The sequence below is a fragment of the Fulmarus glacialis genome, unplaced genomic scaffold, assembly GCF_000690835.1.
Source record: "Fulmarus glacialis isolate BGI_N327 unplaced genomic scaffold, ASM69083v1 scaffold45540, whole genome shotgun sequence".
NCBI lineage: Eukaryota > Metazoa > Chordata > Aves > Procellariiformes > Procellariidae > Fulmarus > Fulmarus glacialis.
The window spans coordinates 30,597-49,301 of NW_009190507.1; the positions used below are offsets into that span (position 1 = coordinate 30,597).

General features: G+C 40.8%; 1 protein-coding gene across 1 annotated transcript in view; it reads left to right on the top strand.

Annotated features, from left to right (window-relative positions):
- The window catches only part of FAM65C (family with sequence similarity 65, member C), a 31,197-nt gene that overhangs the window by 9,771 nt on the left and 2,721 nt on the right, over window positions 1-18,705 (top strand). The window contains 12 exon segments of the mRNA XM_009585664.1: window positions 270-333; window positions 736-779; window positions 1,456-1,581; window positions 3,741-3,886; window positions 10,887-11,016; window positions 12,020-12,604; window positions 13,744-13,883; window positions 14,735-14,867; window positions 15,638-15,746; window positions 16,938-17,099; window positions 17,273-17,431; window positions 18,559-18,704. Coding sequence (XP_009583959.1) covers window positions 270-333; window positions 736-779; window positions 1,456-1,581; window positions 3,741-3,886; window positions 10,887-11,016; window positions 12,020-12,604; window positions 13,744-13,883; window positions 14,735-14,867; window positions 15,638-15,746; window positions 16,938-17,099; window positions 17,273-17,431; window positions 18,559-18,704 — 1,944 coding nt within the window.

The window sequence follows — 18,705 nt, forward strand, 5'->3', positions numbered from 1 at the left end:
TGTGCTATTATTACAAAACAAGCAGTGGAAGGTAACTGACAGTGAACTGCTCAAGCAGTTCCACTCTTCTGTGGAGCGGCATCACGATTTTCTATCTTAAAAGTAGTATGAATGGACTCAGTATCAGCTTCCACTAGCGAAAATGTTAGTGGGTGTCCTTTTAAAAAAAAAAAAAAAAGCCAAAGTCCTTTAAAGAAAATGGCATGGATGGGAAGGTAGCTACTCTGTGCTACTTTTCAGTCATAGTGACTGCTCAGTCTTTCTTCTAGGACATGTGCTTTATAGAAGGGGCATTGGAGGTCCATTTGGGAGAGTTTCACTTGAAGATGAAAGGTATGTTCCTTTCTTGTTTCCTTCAAGGCTCATCAATTGATTTTGGGTTTCCTATGTAGCAATCTGATCCACTGAGAGTCCATTTATTCAATGTCAGTTGCTTCCATTGGCTTTCTGGATCAGACCCTAAACAGAATTTTGGCAAACTTCTGTTTGCTTCAGCACTGTAAAACAGATCTGCAATGGTATTTTATATTTGAGTACAAAAGCTGACAAGCTTTCTTTCCTCAGCTCAATTAAAGTTTGTCCTTCTAAGAGTGTTTTGGACTGGTGGCATAGCTTCTGCACAGAGTTGCGCACAAGGGGGTGTTAGCCAGATAGTCACTTTATTTATTACAAGCTGAGGCTTTGGGGGACATTGTAAAACTCTACAAGTATTAGGAGTTTTCCTTCTCTTTTCAGGGTTGGTGGGCTTTGCACGTCTCTGCCCGGGGGACCAGTATGAGGTGCAGTATACAGCAATTCATTTTGTCTTTTATTTTACTGCTGTGAGTTTGCAGTAGAGGAACGGGAGAGCAAGGGTGCAACAAGGCAAGCAGGAAACAGACTATGATAAAACCGTGCACTGTTCTGATGAGAACAGTGCTTTGGCACATTCATTAGTTACTCTGCCCTGTGAGACTGAAGAGGGAAAGATGTGATTCAAGTGTTATGGGAGGGTTTAGAAGGTGGCGGTGATTGTCTATCAAAACCAACCTGTCAGGTCTTTGTCTTCAAAGTTGCCCTGGAATCAAGTAACAGTTGCTGCCTGTTTCTTGGAAGATTGCCCTTGGCATGATTTGAATGCATCTTAGTATCTTACTGGGTTGCTCTCCTACTTCTAACAGTTCCAAATGAATTCCAGTGTGCCTTGTATTTCAGTACTGCTACACTTGCTATGCAATGTAGTTTTGCAGTTCTTCTAGAATGGGTGGGACGTGTCATTTGGCACTGAGTTAAGGTGTTAAACCTGCAACCTGAATTCCTGCCTCCAATCTTCTAGCTTTATCCAAGTTCCTAAATGTATAGTGATCAAAGGAATGGCTTTGCCTCTGCGGTACTGGAACAGTGTGAGGCCTATGGACTGAAGGGAACATTCTGGGATATGTTGACGCAACATCCTTTTTTCTTTGTGGTTTCTAGGTGTTTGTGCGACTGGGGCGCCAAAAATGGAGGTTGAAAGGCAAGATTGAGACAGATGACAGCCAAACATGGGATGAGGAAGAAAAGATTTTTATACCCAATCTCCACGAGAAGTTTGAAATCAAGGTGTGGTGTATAATGGTTGGATTGGAATCAGTGGGTTAACAGCTCTTCTGTCATACTACTTACCTTACCTACTTACCAAGCGTTTGTCAAAATTCTTAAGTAGTTTTCTTTTCCTAGCCATGGAAAAATGGCAGTTAATCAATGTTCTGCCTACGGAACAGACATCTACTACTGTTTTTCCTTTGCTCCTGGTACTCGTAACTGTATTAGTGCATCTGCTTTCCCATGTTCTGGAGTCTGGTATATGTGGTTCGGTTGTTCTTTTTTCTTTTTTTTAAAAAAAAGTCCTAGATCAGTATCTGGGATTTTCTAGGGTGAAGTCTAGATGTGGAGACAAAAAGATGTATATGTAGATATTATTTATGTCATCTATGTGGAATATTAAGTACCTGGAGTTCTGTCCTCTATTGAAGAAGAGAAATATGTATATGGAAAATATATCATTGCGCATGTGTATGTTTTGAATGTGTAGTTCAAATGTCCCTTTATGCAGTGCACTGCGGATTCTTTTGTCATGTTTTACTCCAGAGGTGCTCCGTATCTGCAAAGAACCAATGGCATTTATATGCTGGTACGAACTGTCTGTACTTTATATCTTTATTTAGAGTTCTGACGTTTTTTTTAAGTGCCTCGGAAGAGGTCATATCTTTAACAGTAAGGGACCAGTGCTAGTGGCCTGTGATACGTAGATGACACATTGTGGGTACCCCTTGGGGGAAGCTTGTAGTTTTCATAGACCCTTGTGCAGCTGCCACTGGCATTGGTTCTGGCACTTACCTAGCAGGTGGAGTTAATCCTTAAACAGCATTTCCACTGTAGTCTGGCATCTTTTGTGAGCTGGACTCTGCAGCGTGACTCCTGTCAACCTAAAAGGAGCTGAGATTGAAGGCTGTGCTGGATCCTACTCTAGTAGGAAACTATGCCAGTGCAGGGTTTCAAGTTTTGGCAGCTGAGTTAAAGCAGCTATTGCAATGTTCCCCTCCTATCTGGCAGCAAGAACTGGGTTACATAGGAGAGACTCTTTGGCATCTTGCCAGCACAGCCCTTGGAAATGTGCTTATAATGCTTTTTTTTGCTGCCACTGCACAATGAAGATCAGGTGAGAGGCTAATTCAGATCCCTGTTTTCCCATAATAGTTTTAAAAAAACTTGTATTACTTTGTATGACAGTGATAGTTTTACTCTTTTTGTCAGCTTATGAAAGTCTACTGACTAATGTTCTCCACACCCTCCTGCTCTTTCCACTTCGTACTGGGCAAAGATTATTAAGTACAAATACATAGCAGTTTTTTTAAAAAAAAAAAAAAAAAAAATTTGAGAAGTGCCAAAGAGTGTTCCAAGAGGAGCCTAGCAACATAACTTTTGCTAGCTCTTAAAGGAGATGTAGGCATGTAACTAATTCCTGAAGTGGACTTTAGGCACTTGTGCTAAAATTCCGTGCTGAGTCTGATGCTTCTAGAACAATTTGATCTTCAATTGGAAGTATGTTCTTATAGCAAGTGTTTGATTAGATTTTTTTTTTAAAAAGTAGCTGAAGAAGCAAAGTGCCAGCCTGGGAAAAATGCAGGCCTGTAATTGCATTGATAACTAACTTGGAGACACCTGCAGAGCTAGAGGAAAGAACTGACACTTACAAGTTCTGATTTTAGTCCACAGCTGAACTCAGGACAGTTAGAAAGGTCACAGTGGACGCAGACAGTTGTGCTTCCAGATCCTTCAGGCAATTGAGAGCTGAAATAGTCTAGTGTAGGTAGGCTAATATACTTCTCTGTAATATATATTTTTTATGACAGTGTTGTTCTAGTATGTAGACAAGCTAGACTCTGCACTATAAATGACAACTACTGTATGTATACCAGAGCTAGAACTTCCAAATTTCAGTCTAATTTTTCTTAAAATCATAGTCTACCAAATTCTGTTGTCAGAAGTGCTGTACAGCTCTGTCTCTCCCCATAGAACTCCTTTCCTCTTTGCTAGCCATCTATGACATATTCCTTTTGGGGATATTGGCTCACAACAGTTCAGGAGCCCAGAATTGAGTATCAAGGTTTTAAGCTTGCTGTGGACCTCAGAGCGGATGTGAGCCTGGGGTGTTCTCCTTTCCATGCACGTGACTTAGGATTGTCTGGTAAGATGAAAATGGATATGTTTGTCTGCAGGTGACAGAGCTGCGAGGACTGGCCACTATTCTTGTTGGTGTCGTGACGTGTGACAGCATAAATTTCTTTACTACCAAGCCTCAGGCAATCATTGTGGATATAACTGAACTGGGCACCATCAAGCTACAACTGGAGGTCCTCTGGAAGTAAGTACAGCTTCAAATAAAAAAAGCTGGAGCTAAACATTTGAAATAAACTAAAGGCTCCTAAGTATGTCACTTAGTAGTGTTCAACATCATAGTCCTCTTTCTATTTGTAGAGCAGGTGCAGGATAGATAGCAGCCACATGCTTCCCCACAGCAACCCCAGCTACTGTGCCTGATTGCTGACTCTGTGGGACCAGTCCTCAGGAAGGGGAGGGGGAAAGGGACAGAAGCTATTTCTGTGACCCTTCAGTTCTTTGTGTCGATGTCACCAGAGCCATGGCTAGCCACGTGAACTGACTAATAGGCTTTTACTTAGCTTACTACTCTTCAGAATGAGCATTCAAGTCTAGCTCCAAGCAATGCGTGTACATCTATAAAACACGAACAATAATCTTAAAGGTGATGAAATGAAACTGAAAATTGCACCTTCTAGGCACAATGAAAAAAATATGTAGTTGAAATTTTAGGATAATCACTATTACCAGGCCACAATTTGTTAAAAATGAAGCTTTCCCAAAGACTTAGCACCTTCATTTTTGCCCTGTGATTACAGTTATCGATATAAGGCCTGTTTGTGCACTACAGGGAAGCTTGGTTACAGATGCACTTTTAAAATAGCTGAGTATTTTCATGCTGCCTGTGATTTGTTAGATTGTTTTATAATTTAAATCTGTAAATTGATTTTTGTAGTGGATTACTGATGTTATTAAAAACAAATTCTCACTTTTGTGGATGCTGCACTGGAACAACTTCTTCACTCTAGACACACTGCCATAGATTTTTGAGGTAGTACTGTTATTTCTGCTTTATGGGACTGTCGGTCCATACTGAGAGTCTTGTCTGCAACAAATCAAAACTTTTTAACCTGTTTCCATTTACTATAATCCAGGGGTTAAATCTAGCCATCTTAGCGAAGTGCCTAATTAAACAACGGGCACTCTTCACTTGTACTTTTGTATATGGCTTACTGCAGTCCTCAGTTCTTCCCAATCCAGCATGGCAAAGAGGCATTTGAACACAACGCCATGAAAAGGACCTTCTTGAAAGGCCACTTTACGATGACTTGTGGATCTGGGTTCTCTCCAGGAAAAGCAGAAACTGAACAAAGTTTAGATTAGGAAGGGCAAGGAGCTATGCCTTGCAGGCCAGACTCATCTATGACTCAGCCTTATAAAACCTTCTTCTCGGGCCATGCTGGTTTCTTGTTTTCTTTAAAATTATGCAAAAATAAAAAAGCTTGTACGTGTTGAATGTGTGGTCTGCCAAATGTGCCCAAAAGCCAAACAGATCTTTCAGTAAGAGAAAAGTGTCCCTGCCCTTAGGGTAAAATAACCAAACGTATTTTACAATTACACTTGATTTTTCAGGTCTTAATACCCTGTTTCTACTTTTAATTACCTTTGGAAGCATCGTTTGACTTAAACCTTATCACAGTCTTTTAAGCCACCAACAGGAGAAATGCCACAAAGGTTTTCTGTTGCAATTCCTGTTCAAGTGTTGTTAAACAGTTTTCAGGTTGCATTTCTGGGGCTGGGGAAAGAAAAGCTTTATTGATCAACATACTATTTTCTGAAAGTCTTTTGTGTATGCTGTGGTTCTTGAAATTTACTGTTGACTTGTACATGCAAATGGGCTGAAAAATGAGTCTTGGCAACAGCATCTGAAAATTATTTTCAAATGCACACATGACTCCAAGTCAATGAGAAATAAACTCACACAGCAGAGTTTTGCCTGCACCTGTTGTTTATGACACTTTTTCCTCCTGAGATCTAACAGTGGGCATCAGTATATGTTTTGTTTTGGTGAGGTGCTGCAGCTGCTCTGAGACTTTTGAGGTCTCTGTTTCTTATTTGAGAAGCTGAACTGCTAATTAGTTGGGTAACAAAGCCTCATTCCAGAAGCTTGCTGTGATCTTACATTATATGCCCTATGAAACTTCCTCTTACTCATGCCAAGTTACGTGTGTATTCCCATTTGAATCTGAAAGCAGAGATATTCATGGTAGAGTTATTGAAAACCGTGTGGAGTGGGGATGGTGCAAGTTGCATTATATATATGGTTTTTTTTTTTAAGTAAAATAGCTCTTAAAATGACAGCCCTTTTAAATGAAGGCCAGTTAAAATATTCTGTTGTTTTGGCATTCGCATGTCTTGGTATTGGGGAAGGAAGGAGAGAAGATGGGCATAGGAGGATATATGGGCTCTCATACATCCCCAGCAAAGTCTGATGCCTTTATTTGTCATCTTTCACCCTGCAACAAACACACGCCATGAAAACTTGCATTGGGTTTAATCTGGATGTAAAATGTTCAAAAGCTCTATATGCAGTTTCAGAGCAGAAGGGACTGCAGACAGAACCCTCTGCTTGCAGAGATGCTTTTCTTATAATGGAAGTCCCTAACATCAAGCCTAACATCTTAAGAAGCTTCACTTGTGCAGTGAAGGAGACATACTTTCTTTATTGAACTGGGTATAAAATCTGGTTTTGCCCTAATATGGGAAGTGCTGTACTGAGAAATGGCACATTCATAGTGAAGTCTGGAAGAAATCACTTCTACTCTTTTCTTGTTAACCCACACAAATGGCATTTAACAGATAGATTCACTTCATTTACTTTTGCTGGATCTATTTGCTTGCCTTTCCTCGCTGTCAATAACTTGCATAAATAATTATGCACATAAGTTGTTCTTCCAAAAGGACTGTACGAGGAAAACCCCTTCCTATTCTGGGATATTGCATAATCTCAGAAAATAGCCTAAATCTCCAAAGCAAATGATTTTTGTGACTAAATTCTAGAAGAATACAATTCAAATTATGTTGACACTTGATTGTTGCAGTAGCTCGCAGCTCAGAGTGCAGCTTTTGATTGGCAAGATGAGCACTTCTATGGCATTTGGGACAACTATCACCCAGCTTTTAGAGTTGGCAACAGCTGAGCTGGGAGCAGGGTTAGTGGTGACGCATTTTCTTTGGGAGTTAATCCCCACTTGGGATTTTTCAGCATATGAGAAAACTCCGGCTGACTGTCTCTGCTGTGTTTAAGTTTTGTGAAATGCGTTGGTATCCTACCAAGTGGATTCTCCAGAGCACTTCTGTACAGAACTGGCAGGCTCCTCCTCTTTAACAGCCTGTTTGCTGAAGTTGTTTACAGAAAAGAGAAGTTGTGTGGTGATAACTCAGACTGTTTCTATTTTCAAAGATAGAGCACTCAAAATAACAGCTGCTTTTTTCTTTGATTTAAGAATAACTAAGCAAATCCAGCTGATTTACCCAAACTTCCCTGAGAGGCAAGCTTTCAATCTAAGACCTGCTTTGTGAGAAATCCAAATGTAGATCACTCTTCCGCTTCTAAATGTATATTTTCTTTAAATAAGCCGCCAGTCTTCTGGGCTCTAGCAAAAGTTCCTTCAACTCCTTTATAGATTATGCCATGAGGAGCGTGAATGAGCTTGGGTCTGTTGCAGAATGGCTTTGTTGGCCAGTTTGGCAGAAGACTTTGGGGTTTTTTGCCAACCTAAACAGCCTGAATTCTGCCTCTCACATGAAGGACAAAGAGAGAGCCTGTATTCTCTTTTCAGAACTTCAGTTAGCACCCCATACTGGGATCTAAGGGTACCATCCAGCCAGAACCACTCTTGTGATTTCTGCCTGCTTTGAGCATATGCTGGCCTGGCTCACAAGGGTTTGTGGAGTAGGAGAAAAAAAACCTTAAGGGAGAATAAAAAAGGAAAGTCTGTTTTTTTGGATACGTACCTACTGACAGTCTTGCTCTTATAGATGAAAACTTACGTGAATAGGTAGTTACTCATGCAGGTATCTTTAGGCAGCAGTCCATCAATGCATCTCTGTGCTTTTGATGGAAGTGATGTTTCATAGCTTAGTCTTGTGATAAGCTGTACTAACCTTGAAACTTGTGCTTATTATGCTTTAATGGGTAGGAGAAACCTAACAACAATCACACTGTTAAAATTGCAAGGGCATTTTCACCTGTGTTGAAGAGGGGGAAAGAAAGAAATCTCATGATTAACAGTGAGTCCAATCCAGTTGACCAGATTTGGGTTTTTTGTATTAGTGCAAGTCGGGATTCACAGGCTTACTAGTGGGATTCAGACAGGTCTATTCACCAAGAGCCCTTCTGGCCCAGTGGTATTTAATGCATGGAGCGACTGGACCGAAGGCGAGTGATTAAGGCACAGTCTTGGCAGTGGGAGAAGGGAATGCAGATCCTCTGGGTCTGAAGACTGAATTGAGTTCAGCTCTTATTCTCAGCCTGGTTACTTCTGTTCCTCTGAGAACATAAACCAGGAAGTGTCCTCCTTACACACCCAACAATAAAATGCAGCAGGGTGAGGGGAATGGTAGAAATCTCAAGTATTTCACCCCTCCACAGGTTTGGTGGTTATGGCAAAATAATATCTCACTGGGAAGCCATGCTCAGTGCTGGCAAGGCTGAGGTACCTCTAAATGTGTGCAGATGCAAAGCTTCTGGTGTCGTGGGAGATTCAATCTAGGAAACATGAGCTCTGATGAATTGTAAACCCCTTCAAGGTCAGGCTGGGCATGTGTGTTTTGGACCTGAACACTGAAGTCCTGCAACGGTGCTAAGGCAAGCTAAAGGAGAGTTATGTGCTGCATTTACATTGGCCTTAACAATGATGGCATTGTAGTGTCGTGCATTTAATGCCAATATTGTTGGCCTCTGTTTATGACTAATTACATATTTGGCAATATAGAAATAGAATGGGGACAAAGATGATCAGACATGTGGGGGCACTTTCACTTTTTTTTTTTTTCATAGAATGTTTCAGTCTTGAAAAGGTGCTGGTGGATAATACTGTACAGGCATATAGATGTTCGCTGTGGGGAATGTGGAAAGGAAATGATTACCCACCATTTCTCTCAGTACAGCCACAGAGACACCCCCCCACCCACATAAAAGTACTTGTTCCACAGTTTAAAGTTAAATAATGAAATTTCCACATACTTCTGACCTATGCGGAGATTGTGCATCAATGATTTCAGGAAGTGACTAGACAAACTAAGGAAAAGCATGTGACAATTAAAGGCAATAGTCTGCTTGCAAAGTCTGGTGCATGACAGATCTAAGCTATGGATTGCCTCAAATGTGAGTATGTGTCTGGGGAAAGCCTTCTATATTTGACTTATTTCCTATGCTTTTCCCCTAATATCCCCTACTGGCTTCTGTCAATGTCAAGATGCTGGGAGAGATGGATTCATAGTTCTGTTCCAGTATGATGTTTTGTTTGCCGTACAAATGTGGGACAAGATGATGGATCATGCCCAAAGAGCTTATAACCAAGAGATAATAGATGCTTTAGAGCAGACTTCATTCTTTTCTTAACCCTTCGCTTTGCTCTCTCAACCTGTTACCTTGCAGTAACAGGGAGTGTGTGCTTGTTGGGAGGGCAACTGAATAGCTGTGTTTTGCTAGAGGGTTTTAGTAATTGTCAAAGGGGCAAAACAGATTTAGCTTCTTATTCCTGTCCCTTTCCTCTGAAGTGTCATTTTGCATTACTGCATTGCTATATTAAAAGCTAAAAATGAAAAATCTGAGGAATGGTTCCCTGTGACTCTTCTTAAGAAATGTCATGGATGGGAGTAATTTGCTTCTGTCAGAAAACATAGTAGGCTTTGGCTAAAAGGCTCTTACTGTCAGAAACCCGATGTATTTTCTGCAGAGTGAGACAATACAGATGGTTGTTAATGTGACTGCATGGAACTGGCCTGTCTGATGAATCCCAGCTGGGTGACACTGGTTAATTTAGCCAATTAACCTGTATTAGGCGAGCTCACAGAGCGTTACCTCCATGCTGAGGAAGACAGTGGTGTGTTGCACTGCAGGATGCTGTTGAGAATTGTCCCTGTGCTATAGAGAAGCTAGAGAGAATTTGAGCTCTGCTTTTCAACTTCTGCTAGAGAGCAGAAGTTCATTTCCCCTGTAATTGATTAGTCCTTGTTATCGTTTGTATCTTTTCAAACTTCTAGTGGTTCTATATTGTACAGCTAAATGCAGCTGACTTTATCCTACTGTTTGGTCATTATATTCATATCTATGAGATTACAGATTTGTTATAAACAATTCACTTTTTTTCAAAATGCCAGGACGTAAGTGGAAAAACAAACTTCCTTTTGGTGCCGCAAGGCACATCAGTAGGGAACAAAAGTAACATGTAGAAAAACCAAACTTGCTCTACTTAACTTTAAATATGTTTCCCCTCTCCTGGTTAGCTGAGTTGCATTTTGGGAGGCAGTTCGTCCAAGTTTCCTTAGACTGCTTTGCAAATGAGTTGCGAAATTAATGGCTGTGATCTAGTAGGTAATTGGGAAGTCTTTAGAGCAGGGCTTGTCAAACTCTTGTAGACCATAGCTAGTATCCTCTGGAGCTATAACTGGACTCATCCATGACTGTACGAACCACATAACTTGCCATATACCACTGTACAAGCTTCCTCTGCCAGCCAAAGGAATTGTTTATTAACATTTGAAGGATAATGAAGGGTTTTTTTAATGGCTTTTCCATGTGGTGTGTGCTCTGCAGGAGGGAAATTAATGGCAGTTTTCTTTTATTACATGTGTTATATTTCCTTCCTATCTGGTATGGTGTATGTCTCACTATCTGCCCAGCGGCTGTCCGCAAGCAGCCTGTACTGTACTTGCCAGCACTGGTGTCTGCGCAGGACACTGCAGAAGGACAGAAAGCATTTCAGACTTTTGCCCTGTTGGACTCTTCTTCCAGAGACTGTGGCACAGGTCTCTGTCTAAATGGTGTTGAGAATTCTGTGTAAAATATGCAACCTTTTCACCTACCTCTTTCTCTGCTGGTGCAATCAAAGATATTGGTCAGAGAGGTCTCTCTCCTTTTATTCCCTGTGTTGTTTACTAAATGTCACAGTTCAAATCCTAACAGCTGTTCCTGCTGCTAAACATTTCTGTGCTTTCTGGTCTTACTGACACTTAGGCCTTTGTGTCTTCTGCTGCAGCCCCTTTGACACAGAGAACCTGTTTTTGTCACCTGGAACCACTGCCAAGTTTTCTGTGAGTAGCAGGAAGAGCTCGTTATACAACTGGACCCCACCAAGTACTCCCAGCTTCAGAGAGAAATACTACCTGGTGAGTATGCTGAGGAAAGCCAAATGCAAAGCACAGACCTAGGACTTGATTTTTGGATTAGATTAGGCTATTGAAGAACACACTCAGAAATGTGAAAATGTAGGCCTTTGCAGTTTATTCTGGGGCTTCGTTATGTTGTTCTTTTAACCCCTATTCTTTTGAGTTCCATTTTAGATTTTATAAAAGAAAAAAAACAAAACAAAACAAAAAACAAAACCTGCCAAATATTCCTCTTGGCAGCCAGAATGGTAGGGGTGTGGGCACCTGCTCTAATAGTCAACAGTGGGAATCAAACTAGGAACCAGTCTGTCTCAGTACCCGTGGAGCAGAATGGCAACTTAGAGGTGCTATGTGAAACAGGCCTTCCTCTTCCTCTACCCCACTTTTTGCCAAGCATAGCCCAGGGGAGTAGAAAACCCTGTCCTCTTTCTCATTCATTCAAGAGGGTTTTGATTTAATGGTTGTTTTATATGATCCTGTTAATTCTGCCATACAACTCAAATACTAGTAACATCATATATATGTTCCCCTAACATCAAGTCTAAGTCAGGTTTGGCGTTGCCTCACCAAGGCAGCAGAATATGCAGTCATCTTCAGAAAGGTTTATTATTTGTACAGGGTATGTTGGACTCTTCAAAATGCAGATTTCCTCTAACCATTACATTCACATCCTGTCCCGAGCTGATGTGGCACGAAAGCTGCTTGGCAAGGTTCTTTTTCCAGAAACAATTTTTAGCTGTCTTGGTAACTTTCATCTGAAAGATGTAAAGCACAGTTACTACTGCTTCATTTAGTTCATCCAGTAGGCTCTTAGTATGTTGTTTCAATAGTTTCTTTTGTCCAGTCTATGCTGGCCTGGCTCCCTGGTGCAGAAGAGCCCTGTGGTTTTGATCAGTTTGGGTGCGTATGTTTCCAAGAACAGGAAGCCATAGTTCTCTATCTTAGGTGGTATCTCATGCTTTTCATTTGCATATGTGCTCACTTATGAATCTATTTGCTGCAGTCTGTTTTGCAGCAAAGGCAGAACCAAGGGGATGTAAGTGATGAAGCTCAGCCTCCCAGCATATTGAGCTACTTGGCTGCGTGTGATTTTGATGTACATGGGAGGAGCAAGCCTCACAATCCTGCAGAGACAAATGAGGCAGACTCGTTCAGCTCTGAGGATCAGAAAGGGACAGAATCCAGAAATACAACTCCAGCTCTAGACCATAGAACGTTGCCATTGGTGATTATTCAAGAGACTTGCGCAGAAGAGCAACAGCATCGTCTTCCAAATCATGCAACTCTAGATATCCTGAAGAAGACTCCGTGTGTGGATGGATTTCCAAATAACCCATCTAGTTTTCTGAATCGTCACAAAGGTAGTAGAGATTCTTTCAACCAGACCAGAAATTGCTGTCTGACAGAGCAAGAAGACATTAGCCAGAAAAGCTTGAATGCTGCAAATGACCTAAAACTAGATGGACGTACAAAGTCAATTGATAAGACTCTCCAAGAAGTGTTAAATTTGCTGAAATTACATGATGTGGGGCAAGCCCAGCTGGAGAAATTGGAATACCAGGTTTCATCTCTGAGGGATAAATTAAAGGTATGGTAGTGTTTGCTCTTGGTAGATGGTGTTAGTCCTAAATCTGTAGAATTTCCATGACCCTGTGGTGGATTTGATTTAATGATGTATCAATGGCATGTTCCCAAAAAGTAAGCTTGGCCACCAGAGGTCAGGCACTACTCAGAAAAGGCAGCCTTGAGAGCTAACCACCCAGGAGCCCTGTGTTGCACAGCATCTCTGAGACACCCTTCGAATGCTGTGCGCAGATCTGGAAAAAGAATTTAAGAAATTACATGCAGTCAAAGTGGAAATCAGTCTGGGCTAAGCAGATTCGGAACTGTATGTCAGAGCCTCTGCATTTTGGTTTGGTTCTAATTTTTGTTTATATTTTTCAGATTTAGTATACTTTGAGATGACTGCATCAGTTCATCAAACCTAAAGTTTCTCCAGGATCACCTAGCTTTTGCAGGCAGTTCAGTCTGTCTGACAAGTCATATAATGCTGAAAACATTTTTCTTTAGAGGAAAGGTCCTGGAGGAGAGCTTTCTGCAAGCAGTGGGTTATATTGCAAATTTGGTAGCATTGTAGTACATAGGGCCAGTGCACAGACTTGGGAGATAAGATACTGTAAGACTTCATCTAATGTCTGGAATAATAAATGACATTAACAAAACTGCTCTGACTTCCAATGCAACCACTTTAAAAATAGAAATTAAAAAAAATCAAACCAAGTGCTCTCAAAGCAGCCTTTCCAAGGGGGAGAAAGTTAGTGGTCTCATGAAATCCACTATTGATACCGAAGTTCTTGGATACTACGCTGGAATGCAACAGACCCCTAAGATTGCTTCTTCTAGATCTGAAACAGGAATAAGTGAAAATTGCACTAATGGCAGAAGATGCAGAAAAAATCAGCTCTCATACCAACCTTAACAGGCATGGAAATCCAAAGAGGAATACAGAGAGTTTAAAATATTGAAGCATATTTTGAATTTAATTAGCAACATTATTTTGGGATCAGAGTGCTGTACCAAGAGCTAACTTTCTTGATGTGTTAAGATTGAAATCATGAAAAGCAAATTGATTTGTTATTAAGAGTGATTTGAAAAACAGCAAAGAACTCCTGCAAAATGGCTCGATAACTACAAATAACAATATTTTTCCTTCCATGCCATCAACAGCTGAAGACACTTCATCACAAACATTCATCTATGGAAAGTTTAATGGTGGAGACAGTTCTGGAAAGTTTTGACTTTTTAAACGCTGACTGTAGTGCTGATGAGCTTTCATTATTTGGAAGCATAAGAACAGCCAGTATCAGGTATGTATCTGCAGCACTTCATTATAGGGGACAAGGGAAAGGGGTAAGGAGGGCTGATCCCAGGAACACTTACCAATACATTGTACTTGGCCAAGTGGCAATTGTCCAGAGCTGCTATTGGTATGAATATCCAGCATAGAAACCAATTTTTCTGAATACTCTGAGGTTCATAACTCAGAATACCTACCAGATTGAAATGGCAGGAAACTTAAACTGAACTTATGGAAAACATTGCAGAATGACACCTGCAGGATGTGATGGAAGGCCTAACATGTAGGGCTGCTAGAAACAGACTGCAGGAAACAGGCTTATCAGGATGATGCTGAACAGTTCTGCACTAGCGAGGGAGAGAGCTACGAGTAACTTGCAGAGCTCTTCTACCTGTTCTTTCTTTTGAATTCAGTTTTGCGTTTTGCAAGTTGCGTAGCACTGAAAGGTACATTCCAGAGCTACGAGCTGGATCCTGGGAGACTTACTATGCTCCCAGTCTCATCGAGTTGGGAGAACACCAAGGGATTTGTCTGTTATAAGTGCTGCTTTTGCAGTTCACCCGCTGCAAATGAACCAGCAACTCAATTGACATTATCTGGAAGCATTTTTTATGAGTATTGATTCTCCAAAATGGGATTTTGTGGGATCAACTGATCTAGTATTACTGTCCTGCAATGAGTTTTAGAAATAAAGTCCTCATGTTTTTAAGAAGTGTTATAAATGCAATAAAAAATGTTATCTGTTCAATGCCACCTGACTTGTACTTCTGCAACTTGCTTGAAGGCTACTATTGAGACTGCACATCTTCACGTTTATTTAGTGATGAGAGTTTTAACTCTTTTTTCACCCTCTCTTAACAGCACATACAATGACAACACGCTTCAGTCCCTGAGCTGTGACATGGGAACAGAAACAAGAGATGTAACTACTGGTGATGACAACTTAGATGCACTTTTGATAACTCATCTGAAGCTGTGCAAAGGTCTTTTGCAGGTAAGGAATAGTCTATGGGTTTCCAGGGCACTGGTTGTAATTGCCCATTCTGATTACAGACAAAAGTGAGTATGTAGCTGGTTCTCTTATAAAAGCAAAAAGACTCAGAATAGAAACTGAGTCCAAAAAATGCAGTGTATACATGTGTATGCACAGAACATGTCATAAAAAACTCTCCTGCTTTTTTTCAGCTTCTGGGTTTTTCTGAAGCTCTAAGTAATACCTTTGTGCCCAAAGCAGGCTGCTAATACAGTAGGACAGACTTGGCTTGAATTGTGTATTGAAAACAGGTGATCAATTTTTTAATGAATGAAAAACTGCTACTACTAGAAAGAAACTGGTAGCATGTAGGGCAAGAAAGAACTCTTATCTCCACTTGAGACCTCATTCCTCAATTAATTTCAGTTATAGTGCTTAAGCACATTATTGTCCTCGAAGTATTACCTCTGATGAGGATGAGCAGCAGAGGACAGTGTAACTATTAATATTGACAACTGTGTAGCAGATCAATGGACAGGGGCAGAGAAGAATGTCAAATGCTGGACAGCCTGTCCCAGCATAATGTGATTTACTCATCCTGTTCTGCTGAGCAGCTTTGCACTCAGAAGTGACCTGTCCATGCTGTGAATGGGAAAAGAGGCCTTCTGAGAGCAGCTGGTGTGTTTTCTCATAGATTTTTAGAAGTTTGATTCTAAGAAACAAATCCTCATTCATCTTGAGCTTGATACTGCCTTCGTTTCAGCTACTAAGATAAGCACATTGTGTTTCAGAAACTGAGGTCACCAAATGTAGCCCAGGTTGTCCAGGAGAGCATTTTGGAAGAAGTATCAGAGCAGACGCGAGTCCTGGGGGATGTCTTGGATATGTCTGTGGAAGAAAGTGAGTAACTGCATTATTCCGAGGCATGCCAGAGATGAGAGGTCTAGGTAACTCCGCCTGAGCTTCTCCAGACACATCAGGGTTTCATTCTAAATTCCTTACAACATGTAATTAAAACTGCTCTTATATCTACATTCTTAGAACAAACAGGGCTCATCATTTGCTTAGTTTTTTTCCCCTGCAAGGAAGGAAAAGACTTGAAGAACTTTGTCTCAAAGAAATAGTAGCTGAACTGGTATGTGTTAGAAATAGGGATGTTATAGATGATGGAGTTTGCAGTCAAAGAACAGCAGAATAGCCTTAATAAAATCCTCTTTTATATCTATGCTTTTACTTAGTAAGCAAACGGCCCAAATTCTGTACACATTTGCAAGAAAAGTTTGGTGTGCAATTTTTCCCATCTCAGGCCTTCCCACTACTAAATTCTTCCATTGACCGTTGGACATGACAAAATGATAAAGGCACAATGGGAGAATTTGAAGGCTTTTTTCCTCATCTTGGCAAATACAGTGGCAAGAATGCAAATTTTAGTTGGAAGCAGATTTTATCGTGAAGGATGTGAGAATAAACTGTTTCCTGGAGCAAAGCTCCAAAGGGCCTTTGGTACAACGTGATGGGGAAAGTGTAGGAGTCTTAAATGCAGAACACAAGTTCAACATCTCTGTAGGTAAGAGTGAGACATGGTAGGGTTTAAATGATAGTGAGAAACCACAGGGTACTGCTTCAAGTGCTCTTCTGAACTGTTTGATGAAAGAAAGCCTGCCTCAGCCTATGCGCTGAGGTTCAGAGTTCTCCACTTGTGAAGGTACGAAAGACAGGATCTCTAAAATGCTTGGAAATGGCACATCTCTTGCTGATAGAAGTGGAAACAGTTAAACTCACAGAAAGTTCTTCTGAAACTTGACTCGGATGCTGGGATAAAATTAATAATAAGAGGCAGAAGAGCTGCTAGGTGTCTCATTCAGGTCTCGTAATGACAGTTTAGGAGCTCAGCCCAAGCTTGGTGAAATCAATGCTTGCAGATGTTAAAATACTGGCAGCAAATCTCCAGCTTTGAACAAAACCATCTATATAACACAAATACAAGTTAATGCTGACACATCTCTAGATATGCCATCTGGTGCCTAATTTCTCATGTAAAATCCAAAATCTGCTAGAGCTCACTGACTTTTTTAAAATGTGATTTTTCAGTTATTCAGAAGACTAAAAAGAAGAAGCCCTATCTGAAAATCTGGAGTGATCTTGCAGAGCCTGGCAGCATCTTGTTTGCTTCAGCAGAAAGATTCCGTCATGCATTAAAATACACATTGATGCTCAAAGTGAAGGAAAAATACCCTGGTCAATTAGAAGCAGGTACCAATCCGTTCCTAAACACAAGGCCACTCTGATTTCATTTTATTGCACGGCTGAAAATTGTCCTTGTGCATTTAAAAAATAAACTAGAACTCTTACTTACTTGTTTTAAGCAGCTTACATGTAACCAACCTTTCATTTTTCTCATTTGTTCTTTTCCATGTTACTTTCAGTATTGCAGAGGTTGCTGGAGCAAGTCATCACCTGTGACGGGTTGCTCCCCTCTCCGTACCTCCAGACAGAACTGGTTACTTTATTCCAATTTTATAGCTACCTGGAGAAGCACCACATTACCAGCCTGGAGAAACACTTGGGAAAACTTGCTAAAGAAGGTAATAGCAGTGTTTGGCTTCTTCGCTTGAACTGACAAGCCCACCAGCTGGCTGTTGCGCTCCAGGTTACTACTCCAGATACACTTTCAGAGCAGAAAACAGCCCAACCATTGCATTGACAATTTGTTTCCATTTTAATTCCCTTTATGACCATGTAATTTTAATTAGAACAGGAAAAGCATGCTTGACTCCTATATCTAACCGGGTAGAAACAAAACAGAGGTGTGAAGGATGGGTTTATCTTAAGTGCCCTAAAAAGTGGTTCTGTGATATTCTGAAGTTATAGCAGAAACAAAGTTGGCAGCAATCTACAGCTGGATTCAAGGACTGAGTAAATGTCTGTAGCTTTGTGTGACTATTGCAGCTGTAATCAGACACAGATAATAGCAATAACATTTCAGAGGTTACTAATGTGCATTTTCTAGCATGAGGTAGCCAGTGTCTCGCTGAAGCCTAGTCCAACATGTGAAAGTACTTAAACTTGGTCTGTATCAGAAGAGAATTATTTAAAAAATAGTCCTGATATTGGCTGCATCTTTAGTCTTATTTTGATGCAGATGACTCATCTGGTGCAGGACTAAGAACTTGTGCATTGCTAGTCAGTGAAAAAGACCTGGAATATTCTTGAAATTGAAACTGTCAATCCAGTGCCTGATTTTTTTATTTTTTAAAAGATAGAGGGTTTTCTCTTTGACCAGTACAGCTTGATCTTTCAGGGATGTTTAAAAGTATTTTGCTTGATCGTGTTTTCCTTATTGTAGGACTAGACTGCTTGTCCTAATGTCCAAAGGTGTGAGTTCTTTTGCGCTGTATGTTGTACTCAATACACTCAGGTCCTACAAGGACCAGGGCTTTGCTGCACTCTGTGAACTAATACTGTGAAATAATAATCTCTGCTCCATTTGTCAGACAGTCTTGGCATAGGAGGAAATGAAACAATGACAGGGAAAGAAGACAGGATGGTCAAAGGGGCAGCCGTCCTGATTTGCTTCCTGCCATGCTTGGCTTGCTTATTAGCCGTGTGAATAACTACTTGTGGCTAAAGGAGACCGAATTAGAGAGGAGTTTGTCTTCTCTTGATAATGTCTTCATCAGCCAGTTAGTGAAGTTGAGTCCTTTCACTGCAGTAATGCTAATTGAGGAGCTACAATGCCCTGGACGGCTGAAGACTCTTAAAAAATTGAAAGGAAAGCGACTGAACAAACTCCAACCTCTACCACAGACTTTACGGCTACTTGGGATTTTACAGCTAGACGACAACCCCCGTGTCACCA